This window comes from Procambarus clarkii, chromosome 65 (assembly GCF_040958095.1).
Source record: "Procambarus clarkii isolate CNS0578487 chromosome 65, FALCON_Pclarkii_2.0, whole genome shotgun sequence".
Taxonomy (NCBI): Eukaryota; Metazoa; Arthropoda; class Malacostraca; order Decapoda; family Cambaridae; genus Procambarus; species Procambarus clarkii.
The window spans coordinates 20,015,132-20,027,472 of record NC_091214.1 but is presented as its reverse complement, the minus strand read 5'-3'; the positions used below and the strand labels follow the sequence as shown (position 1 = coordinate 20,027,472).

Sequence of the window (12,341 nt, the reverse complement as noted above, 5' to 3'; positions counted from 1 at the left end):
ACCAGCTCTTGCAGGGCAGAATGACACCCGTGTCGCTGAGTAATGACTGAGGCGAGCTACTCAGGACGTGTGTGCTGCACGAAAACAAAATGTACCGTCTGGAAAAGGAACACAAAGAAAAGCCATAGCCAGAGCATGGCCTATCTAGCCTATCCTAGCCCCCTACCATCCCAACAAAAAGGAACTGTAGGGGCAGGAGTGGATGATTGGAAATCTACATCCACCTGCAGACATTGCAACACAGAAGCTGGTAGTGACATACAAGGAGATGATGAAAGAATCCAATTCCATAACTGAACACTGGGGCTGTTTAATAACAGGGAGCTGAACATGTACACAGTCCAACCTAGCAATAGTATACAATAAGCTCATACTAAGAAACACAACAAAGTGTAGTGTAGAGGTAGGAAAGGCATAAATATGCAAGGAAAAGACCTTAAATATAGTCCAAGCACAGGTAGCTAGGGACAAAAATTGTGTAATCAATATGAGTAATGAAGACGACCTGGGCAGCAAATGGCAACGTAATGTTCATGATCAACCATATATGTATATATACAGAGAGACTTCAATGTATATATACAGCCAGGCACTGAACGATGGTCAATGAATGAGTTCAGATAGCATGGAATAAGTCAAAGGAGGAGGGCCCAGAGGCAAGAAAAAATCAGTCACTGAAAAACAAAACAAAAGTTACCAAAATACAGGGCTGTGCCCCATAAGGCAATGAATAACAATATATATGGACATAGTAAGGTCGCGTTAAGATGCACGCAGAGTGACCACAGCAGGGGAAGAACGAGGGGGTGCAGACTGAACCACAGCAGGGGAAGAACGAGGGGGTGCAGACTGAACCACAGCAGGGGAAGAACGAGGGGGTGCAGACTGAACCACAGCAGGGGAAGAACGAGGGGGTGGAGACTGAACCACAGCAGGGGAAGAACGAGGGGGTGCAGACTGAACCACAGCAGGGGAAGAACGAGGGGGTGCAGACTGAACCACAGCAGGGGAAGAACGAGGGGGTGCAGACTGAACCACAGCAGGGGAAGAACGAGGGGGTGCAGACTGAACCACAGCAGGGGAAGAACGAGGGGGTGCAGACTGAACCACAGCAGGGGAAGAACGAGGGGGTGCAGACTGAACCACAGCAGGGGAAGAACGAGGGGGTGCAGACTGAACCACAGCAGGGGAAGAACGAGGGGGTGCAGACTGAACCACAGCAGGGGAAGAACGAGGGGGTGCAGACTGAACCACAGCAGGGGAAGAACGAGAGGGTGCAGATTGAACCACAGCAGGGGAAGAACGAGAGGGTGCAGACTGAACCAAGGCCGACATGACCATCGCCCCCAAGTCCGGGTCCCTATAAGCAAAGCAGGGCAGCCTCCGGGTAAGCAACCAACCTAGCATGTTGCAGCAGCCTAAACCTATCCTGCAACACACGAGCTGCCTGTACCCGAATAATGTCATCAGGAGATGGGGTGAATTGAATCACAAACAAGCAACAATGCTTGCAGGACTCCGGGTCGAAGGTGTCACCGACCCAACAGGCAGCATGACTGAGGTAAAAACTGAGGTAAAAAAAACCTGAGGTAAAAAGGAGTGTCGCACTGAGACAAGGGGACAGAGCAACCCTCAAACTCGCACAAGGCGAGAAGGGACCCAGGGGTCACATCCTTTGGACCCATGCGCCCCCGCGAGGATTCCCAGGGCCAATAGTCTGGTATCGCTAAGGGTAAGCCCAGGCAGGGTACTGCTAAAGCTGAACCCCTGGGATGTGTCCACTCACGAGGGCAAAGCAGGGGACAAACACTAAACCATAGAGGACAAGACCCTATTATAACTGGGGGCAAGGAACCCAAAGGCAGACCCCCCACCAGGCAAAAATAAAATAAAAAAGAGGACAGTGTACCCAGGAGGAACAGAGTCAGCTGCTGTTAAAGGTGAAAACTAGCTGTGCAGTACCTCACACTCCTGCCAGTGCAAAAACTATCACTTACCCCAAGGTAAATAAGGGTGGAAATCCCCCAAAACACACTGTGTGGTCAATTGCCGAGCAGCAAAAGACCAACAGAGGTAGACCCAAGGTGACTTGTGGAAGATAACCCCAAGCCCCAAGGGCGGTACTTACAGGGCATTCAGGGAAGGGAATCCTAAGCACATGTAGCCTGAGTACCTGGGAATATTACTTCCGGCTCACACGCCACCGTAAGAGCAGTACTGAACCAGAGTACTGTACAGCACAACACACGAGACCGGAGCTGGAGCCACACGATCGTGACGCCTCACACCAGCCGAAGAACTGCAGGGGTGGATCGCCAGCGCGGGGGTCTGGGGCTCCCACTTTTCTCTCCCGGTGAGGGGGGAGCTGTGCAGACATGTAGCGCGGCTCGTGTGATGTCATGCTTGTTTGCTCGTTTTCATTTGGGGAGTTCTGTCCACTTGTTTGTCTATTTTCGTTGTTTTAAACCAGAATAGAGGTTTGTTTTGAGGCACTTACCTTTCTAGGGTGCCTGGCCCGGTCGATGGCAGATACTGAATGCTCCAAATCACATGAACATTTCTATGGGCCATTGCTCCTCATGCCTCTCTGAGGGGGTCAGGTTCTGGCTCGTGGTCCCCGGTAGGCCTAGAACTCCACCTCACACTGACTGGTGCCAAAGTTTAGGTATATTCATATCAGCCTGGATAGATCCAGGGAGCCGAAGGGGCTCCCTCCCCCCCCAGAAAGGGGATGAAAATCTATGAGCTAGGGGCCCAAGCAGATTCCAAAGAGTGAGCGAGTACCACCTGTCTGCACGCAAGGCAAGAAGTAAAGAACAGACACCGCTTCCTTCAGAATTGGCACAAACAACTTCAACAAAGCAAATGACGCCTTGTTGAGGTAGAAAATATGAGAACGAACCTGATGCAGACAATTAGACACAGGAGGAAGTGCAACCTACCACCAACAGAAAGACGCCCTGAGAACCCTCAATTCAAGAATGGATATCGTCATCAAACCTGCAGATGAAGGAGGTTCAATCGTCCTATGGAAGACAAACTTACAAAGCAGAGATGGAGAGAGACCTGAGGGACAAGACAACTTACAGTGAGGTCACAAACGGGGCACAGCGTTGAGAAACGCACAGACAAGAAGTAGGAGACTGACCCTTAAACTTTTCTATAACCTAAACAATGGGTTAACAGGAGGATTGTTACAAGCAATGGCAAGGGACGCCTTCACAGCCTTCACCACGGAGATCCCAAGCATAGACCTACTACCTAAAATACATAAAGAAATAAATAGAAACATGGGAACATGGCAGGGGAGACTGGTACCAAGTGGATACAGAGTCCCAACCAGGTTTATCAACTGGATTTGTATGGCCCTCTTAAACCCCCTTTAAAGCCTCCTCCCGGAGAGACTTTAAAGATACGACCGATTTCCCGATAAAACTTCAGGAGCTCAACGAAAGGACAGACCCACTCCCTGAAAACGCCCTCCTCTTCTCGATGAACATAGTATCACTCGACCCAAGTACTGCCCACAGAGAAGCGGCAAGAGTGGTCTCCACTTTTTTTTAAAGAAATAAACAGAATACGAACTGAACTACGGGAGGCAGGAGTAGGGAGGACCCCAGCAAGGTATCTCTTCGAGGAGGCAACACACCACGTAATGCGTGACACGATCCTGCAATTCAACAGGCCAGACATCTATAGCCAGACAAAGGATACAGCAATAGGGGCTTCCAGCAGTGTCGCAATTGCAGAGATTTTTGTCCACAAAACCTTTAAGATACAGAAAACAGAGGGTAGATAGTCCAGATATATATTTCAGATACATTGACGATATGTTCAAAGTGATGCTAGAAGGAGACCAGAGACTCCAGTCCTTCTATGACTGGACAAACACAGCCCATGGGAATATTGGGAATATTAAATTCACCCTAGAGAAAAATGGGACAGAGAAACTTTCTGGAGACAACCATGTTCATAAAAGAAGACAGAAGGTTACACACCAGGGCATACTACAAACCCACAAATCTCCACTCCTACCTAAGGTATAACTCGAGCCACCCAACAGCCCTTAAAATATCTCTTCCCTTCTCCCTAGGCCTGAGATTAAAATGCATCAACAGTGAGGGTGACACCCTGAACCTATAACTCCAATACCTATGGCAGAAGTTCAGAGATAGGGGGTTACCCAGAACCTGTTCTACAACAAGCAGAGCATAAACTAGCCCTACAGACAAGAACAGATGTTACAAGAGGCGACTACAGCAACGAAACCAGGCAGATGGATCCTACTAGCACTGTTCATGGAAGGCCTAGCAGCCCCCTACAACAGAACTTGACGAAAATCTAGGATTGGCTGAAAACAACCTACGGAAAGTACCCCTTGTGGCCCTTTTTTGCAGAATTCCCCCAAATGATCACCTGGAAGAGGGACAAATCCTTGAAGGACCACCTGGTAAGAGCAGCCCCCTAACCTAACCTACACAGGACAGAGCACCTGACAGGGACCCCCAAGCAAAAGGAGAAAGGGTTGAGGATGACCCATGGAAAAGAACCCACTCACTCACTACAAACACCACCCATTCCTCCACTCACAATGGAATCAATACTCCAGTACAATCACCACTCACTGTATAACATAAGAATAAAGAAAAGGCCAGCAAGGAATGTGGCCCATGTAAGGCAGCTCCTCTCACTACTTAACTGCATCCATCATGCTCCCCCGGCCCCTCCCCCACACCCGAGGGCTCAAAAATTTAATTCTGGCTGTACACTTAATGACAGACTCAAGGAACACAAAAGAAGTGTTAAGTCTGCAGACACAAACAATGCACTCTTGTGTCATGTTAGGGATTCTGGTCATCCTATTGATTGATCTTCCCCTAAAATAATCTTTCCTGCCTCTACTCTACACAGACGCCATCTTGTCGAATCGGCTCTGATACACAACCAACCCAACATGAGCCTTAGTCCTGGCTTTATTGCTGTTGACTCTTCCTTTTCACAGTACAGATTCAAATGTTCTAAACTTTCTAACAAACATAATCTAACGAAAGCCTTCCCTTCCTTTTTCTTGCTTCTCTTACATTCCCATTCTTACTCCTATTATTACATCCTATATTACACCTTACCTTCTGTACCTTTTTGCTTTGCTCTTATCTTACTCTAAGATTTCCATCTCCTCACCCCTCTCTCTCTTGCCTTACTTAACCCTTCCACTGCTCAGGGGTCCTGAGGACATTAACACCCCTGTGCGCAAGAAAAAAAAAATTCTAAAAAATTATTTCGTCTTCTAAACATGTTAATTTGTGTTCCCTGAGTACGGGAAAATAAAAATAAAATGGTAGGCGACATATTTTGGGCGCAATTTACGAGGAAGTCTGGCAAAAAGTGGGCGTTGACAGAGCATCGTCAGAGTCGGTCAGCGTCACCCCGCACTGACAGGTGGGAGTTGCCACAAAGATATTATCACTTAATTATTTCAATGTCTCTGATTGATTTTTTCTTAGTTTTTTTGCAGTAATATTATTCAATAGTGTGTATTGTAATATATTTATATAATAAAGGTGGTGAATAATCACTATACTCAAAAGTATGGTGTGCATATTAGTTATTCAATTATTATGTGCATAAAACAATAAACAAATAGTTTTGCTGTTATTACACTCTATACACAGGTTATATATAAGTATCTGCATGTTTTGTTCACCATAACAAACCACTAAGTTGGTTATGAGAGTCGAAAAGCAACGAGGAGCGACTGCCACACACCAGCCAGCCACTCGTTGCCACTCTCCTAACAACGCCTCACTCGCCCACTTTTTCCTCCCACCATCCTGTTTTATATTTTATTCACAATGTACAGATGTTATTATAAGAATCTACATGTTTTGTTCGACACAACTGTACAACTAAGCTGATATAGTTAGTTCAGGCACTAAGAGTCGCCGCTACACACACAGTCAGCTGGCGGCTCCCTCACTCATTCAAGGTCACACGCACTCAACTTTCTCCCCCAACAATACTGTTTGCAGTGTTATTACACTATATACACATATTATATATAAGTATCTACATGTTGTATGCACCGTAACTGTACACCTAAGCTTGTAGGGTGCCCAAAGAGCATAGTGGCGACCCTCTACACATCCAGATAAATCATGCAGACGACATCACCTCTGTCACCCAAATGGCTCCACCCAGCATAATCCTTTTGCTGTTATTACACTAATACACACATTATATGTAAGTATCTACATTTGTACTCACCTAATTGTGCTTGTGGGGGTTGAGCTCTGGCTCTTTGGTCCCGCCTCTCAACCGTCAATCAACAGGTGTACAGGTTCCTGAGCCTATTGGGCTCTATCATATCTACACTTGAAACTGTGTATGGAGTCAGCCTCCACCACATTACTTCCTTATGCATTCCATTTGTCAACCACTCTGACACTAAAAAAGTTCTTTCTAATATCTCTGTGGTTCATTTGGGCACTCAGTTTCCACCTGTGTCCCCTAGTCCTGATCAACCAGGCTGTGACTCATACGTCAGGCTGCGAGCAGTCGCATCTAACAGCCTGGTTGATCAATCCAGCAACCAGGAGGCCTGGTCGACGACCGGGCCGCGGGGACGCTAAGCCCCGGAAGCTCCTCAAGGTAACCTCAAGGTAGTCAGTTGTGTTCCTATAGTTGTGCTCCATAGTTGTGTTCATCATAGAGAACCACTGAGCTGGTATGGTGAATGCAGACAATAACAGGTGACCACACAGTCAGTAAACGATGCAATCTCCCTCCGTCCCTCAGTATCACTCTTCCCACAGCGCTAATTATTACAACAATCCTGCTATTATCACACCCTGTTTATTTATATCACAGTCAAGGGTCATCTGTAATATTGACATCGCTAAATAATAGCAATTATATATTTATTTTGAAATTTTTCGGTGATGCTGTGGTCACAAGCTGAACAGCAATGCTGTTCGCTCAGGCTGCGTGCGCCAACCTTGGTTGCTCCAACAGTACTGTGCCTCTCACACCTGAGAATATTGCCCACAATTAAAAAAAAAAAAAAAAATGGCATCTGTTTACAAGAGCCCTGAGGAAGCTAATGTGAACCCTGTGTAGCCGAGGGCTACTTGAATCGTGCCTGGCATCCTATGGCGTATATATACGCCATGCGCACTGTGGGACATGTTACTCATGGTGTGTATATACGCCATGCGCAGTTTAAGGATTAATGCCATTGCCTCCCTCGTCTCATCACAATCGACTTGATAATGGTCTAGGACAGACTGAAACGTCATCGTCTCTTCAATTTCTAGTGTGTGGTTTGGTCAACAATACTTCATTACATATGCAAACATAGAAAAACACAGTTTTCAATAGTTATCTTTTACAGAAAAAGGATCATATTTCTATTAATTACAATAAACTTGTTCAAAGGTTCTGTAAATTACCTGAAGCCCAGGGATAAGGCTAACTTGATCATCATTAAGGGGGTCTGTTGAGGACACAGAGAGGGGGCTATCCTCCCCACCAGTGCCACCCCCTCCCACTAGCATCTCCTCTCCTATGGCACCACAACACCACTTTCTGTAGTCAAAATGGTTACATTGCATTACCAAAAAACCAGTGTTGAATGTAATGAAATGCCATTTCCTGGGTAGAGCCCAGGAGGCTCCCTAGAGCTATTAGACTGATATTAGCTAATATTAGTGCAGGGTTGCAGTCAGATGGAGTTGTCATGCCTACTGGGGACCACTAGCCAAAACATGGTCCCCTCAGAGAGAGAAGGGAACAATGGCCTATGAAACTCACATGTATGAAAGTATTCATGTCTGCCATCGACCAGGGTTGAGCACCCAGAGAGGTAGGCACTTCAAAACAGACCCCTGCTTCCTATGAGGTACAGTGTGATGTACCTAATAGACATCAGAGACGGAAAATGAATATTCCATATGGCTTGCATGACCACTTTATTAATTGTATATCAAAATGGTATCAAGATTACACAATAACGAATGTACAAGCCTTCTCCAGAGATCTCGTTGATATGATTACTACCTACTATGACACATGGGTGTGTTGGGGAACAGGTCGTAAGCCTAGCAGAAGTGGGCAACACCTACCACCACCCAAGTGGGTCCTTGACCCCGTATTTGTTAAAGAACATGAACGAATAAAGCAACTTGGAGATACGTACAAACGAACCAAAGCACAAGGTGACTTGCATGCATTTCTAGTTGCAAATAGAGAGGTGAGAGACATGAGCACCGTTATACGTAATAAACATTGGGAAGAGTTCCTACAAAGTATAAATGAGCACACAACACTTGTTGAAGTTTGGGAAAAGATACGAAAAATCTCTAGAAGCAGCCCAACCAAACCGCTGCACCACAGCCCACTAGAACAAGCAAACATCCTCCTTGATCAATGGGCACTAACATCGAGATATGACTCACTCCCAATTAACATACAGCAAAAACTTGATGACACACGCCCCAACAGACAATGAACCATCAATCTTGCCTGTACAGCTATCGACGTGTCGGACCTTAATGATGTAACTGAATAGGAATTTAATCATGCACTAAAGATGGGAAAATCAACTGCTCCTGGAGAGGATGGTATTACTTACAGTCTACTGAGATTAGTCTCACACGTACCAGGTAATCCACTATTAGTGTTGTACAGAATGAGTTTACGTGAAGGAGTATTACCCGATGCTTGGACAAAGAGTGTCATTGTTCCCATCCCCAAACCACACTCAGATAATTATAGACCCATATCTCTAACATCGTGTGTTTGTAAAGTGCTTGAACGTATTGTTCTTAACCGACTCATGTATCGTATATAGGGGCACCTGTTACCTCAACTGTTTGGATTTATGCCTGGGCTCAGTACACAACACTGTTTTGCTGAGTACTTCGCACATATTGAAGCTTCCCCTCAAACAGTCTTCATCGACCTAGCAGCAGCTTTTGATACAGCAAACAGAGAAATCATACTGGAACAGCTTGCCGAGCTGGGAATACAAGGAAAATTACTGAAATGGATAAAGGGCTATTTGTCTAATCGAACAGCATATGTTTTGTTTAATGGTGTTAAAAGCACAGAGAGCAAACACTTTGAACTGGGAACTCCACAAGGAGGGGTCCTCAGTCCCTTGTTGTTCAACGTTCAGATGCATAAACTTATTAAAGATCTTCCAACTAATAATGAAGACACTGTCATTTGTTATGCCGATGATATATGTTTACAGGCTGCCACCGAGCCTAGAATGCAAGTTCTGCTCGACGCTTTTGCTCCTAGAGCTGAGGAATGTGGCCTCCTTATCTCTGTACAGAAAACTCGTGCCCTCATTCCATGTGGTATTCCACCAGCCAATTATCATATAGATGGGCGAGCACTTGAGAACTGCGAGTCTTACAGATACCTTGGTGTCCCCATTAACGACCCTGGGTACCTTTCTTCTCTCAAGAGGAGATTTTGAGAGAGATTAAAGCCCTTGCAGGTCCTTGTTGGTGTCAATCATGGACTTAACGTGAGACTTGCTAGAATGTTTTATGTATCATTTATACGCTCTGTGATTGACTACAATGCTCTACATCTCACACTGTATACTGACAAAGAGCTGAAATCTCTTGAAACCTTGCAAAATGAAGCTATGCGTCTCATCCTTGGGGCTCCAAAGTCCACGAGAATAGTTAACATGAGAGCAGAGTTAAAATTACCTACCATAAGTGAGAGAATTTTGTCTATTAGCACAGTTTTCGGCATGAAGGCATTGAGTAGATCTAGACAACACATGAAGTTTCAAGCTAAACTTTAGAAGAACAAAATCTGATTATGTATATTGGTTCTACAAGGTAGCCAATTCCATCAAAATATTAAATATGTACCCAACTCAACTAATGATTAATCAGCCAATTACTCCATGGGATAACTGGGATCTATCAGTTGATTTTGTAAATGCACCCAAGAAAGATAGTGTGCACACTACATTATTAAAACAGTTAACACTGAAAAGCATCACTGAAAGTACTCAGAGTATGGGTAACGATGTTTATCAGTGCTATACCGACGGCTCTGTAGAAGAAGGTGGACGATGTACCGGATGTGCATGTAACATATTTGAACAATCTTCTCTCGTACATACAGCAATGAAGCGCGTCAATGACTGGGCAAGTACAACTCAAACCGAACTTGCAGGCATATACCTTGCCACTGAATTTTTAAAAGACAAAGGCAGTGGACTTATATACTGTGACTCGCAGAGTGCACTCCTGGCATTGAACGCACATAGTAGTGACACCCAGAAAATAGTCAGTGATATTCGAATGAATGTTTTAGCTGCCAAAGAAAACAGATTTGAGATTAAATTCCTATGGATACCATCACATGTTGGCATCTCAAGGCATGACACTGTTGATATGCTTGCTAAGTCAGCCTGCAGAAAACCAGTGGTAGAAATTGATATGGGTGTTTCATTAGCAGTGACAAAGAGAATACTTAAACAAATATCTAATGAAAATCTCACCAACCTAACAAATTCACAAAGACCTGAAAGTTGTAGCATTAAATATTATGATAGATATCGTGAGGAGACATTCACATATGGGACTAATAGAACAAGAACCCGGCAATGTGATGTTATAGTGGCCAGAATACGCCTGGGATATAGACGTATCTGGCAGCTTTCTCAAAACCCAAATGTCGAGTACACAATGTGTCAACTTTGTGAAAGAGAAAACATGCACTCTCTTGAACATTATATTGTAGAATGTCCCATACTGACCGACTTTCGCCCTCCTGGGCTAAGGTATGCTGAACTCTGTAGTTACTATATGAGTACTGGAACACTTGATGATATATTAGACCTGTATCCAAGATTGACCATGTAATATATCAATCATACAATGTATATATATGATGTAACTATATAACCTGAGCTTGTAAAAGCACCTTCATCACCTTCAGTGATTAAGTGCTTAATTGCACACTAGTTTCTTTATCAGCTACCTCACCCTGTCAGAGTAAATGAGACAAATGTATGTGAATGCATGTGTGTGTGTGTGTGTATATATGTATGTATATGTGTGTGTGTGTGTGTGTGTGTGTGTGTGTGTGTGTGTGTGTGTGTGTGTGTGTGTGTGTGTGTGTGTGTGTGTGTGTGTGTGTATGTATATGTATGGGTATAAAGTATATATGGAAGCTGATCAGAATTACATTTCACCTTTGTGAATGTACATTAATGACACTATGTAAAAGACACATCTAACACTTTATGTAGGGCATACGTAAATCTGTGTATCTATGTATTTACGTATGTAGGTTAAGTGCTCAATAAACCCTTGAACTATATGTTTAACACATCTCTAACCCTGTCCATGGAGGACAGAAGAAAATGTATATATGCTGGTTAGCATTGTAAATGTCTGGCCACGTCTGTGGTAGAAAATAATAATAAAAAAAAACTGGTAGAAATATTGCAACCCGAGACTGAACAGAGGTGAGAAACTTCCCCCAAAGACAGACAAGCAGCACGTCACTACACCGCGTGCCACTTGTTCGCACCGTCCCCTCCAGGAGGGAAAGAGGTGTCATAGCCCACCAAGCTGGCAGCCGGACTGTCAGTTTCGTGGCTGAAAACGAAAACGAAACCCGCCAACCAGTGGGACAGAGGGTGCCAGGGAGCCTCCAGGGATCTACCCAGAAAATGGCATTTCTTTACATTCAATGCTGGTTTTCTGTGGGGGAGCCTCGTCAGGTCCCTGGAGCTAACAGCTCAAAGAGAAATATGAAAGGGGCTTACCTGGGAGGTGGCTGCGCCGCACGACTCATACTGAAGACGAGACATCTGGCTGCAACCACCGACCCAAGGAGACAAGACCGCTGAGGGCCCAGCACATTGACAAGATATCAGGCAGCCAGGACCTTGTTCGATCTCCAAAGCCCTCGTGCCCGAATATCCGCCCAATACATACTGGCAAACACAGCAGCCAAAGCTGCAAACTTACTAACATCAGGGAACGATGGTAGACCGCAGGCTGGCTACACTTGAAAACCCTGTTGACAACCTGAGAGACCCAAGCCCTGGAACAGGGAACAAGAGAAACCAGGTCAACCCAAAGCGCGTCCCCAGACACAGTAGCCAAGGTGCGCAGGTAACGGCATAAAGCTGCAACCAGACACAAAATATGATGCACCCTCAGCCTGACCAACCAAGCATCAATGACCCAAGGGCACCTCTGGAAGCCCGTCGTCTCGTTCTTCGCCAGAAAAGAAAGAGACAGCTGCAAACGAACAAAGCATCCACCCAGACCATAAGAGCTAAAAGCTCTGCACGG

The 12,341-nt window shown here is 45.1% G+C and overlaps 1 protein-coding gene across 1 annotated transcript in view; it reads right to left on the bottom strand.

Annotated features, from left to right (window-relative positions):
• LOC123771088 (uncharacterized) overlaps nucleotides 1-12,341 on the bottom strand; it is a 108,562-nt gene that overhangs the window by 28,342 nt on the left and 67,879 nt on the right. The window contains 1 exon segment of the mRNA XM_069309566.1: nucleotides 7,449-7,584. Within this exon segment, the coding sequence (XP_069165667.1) occupies nucleotides 7,449-7,584 (136 nt within the window).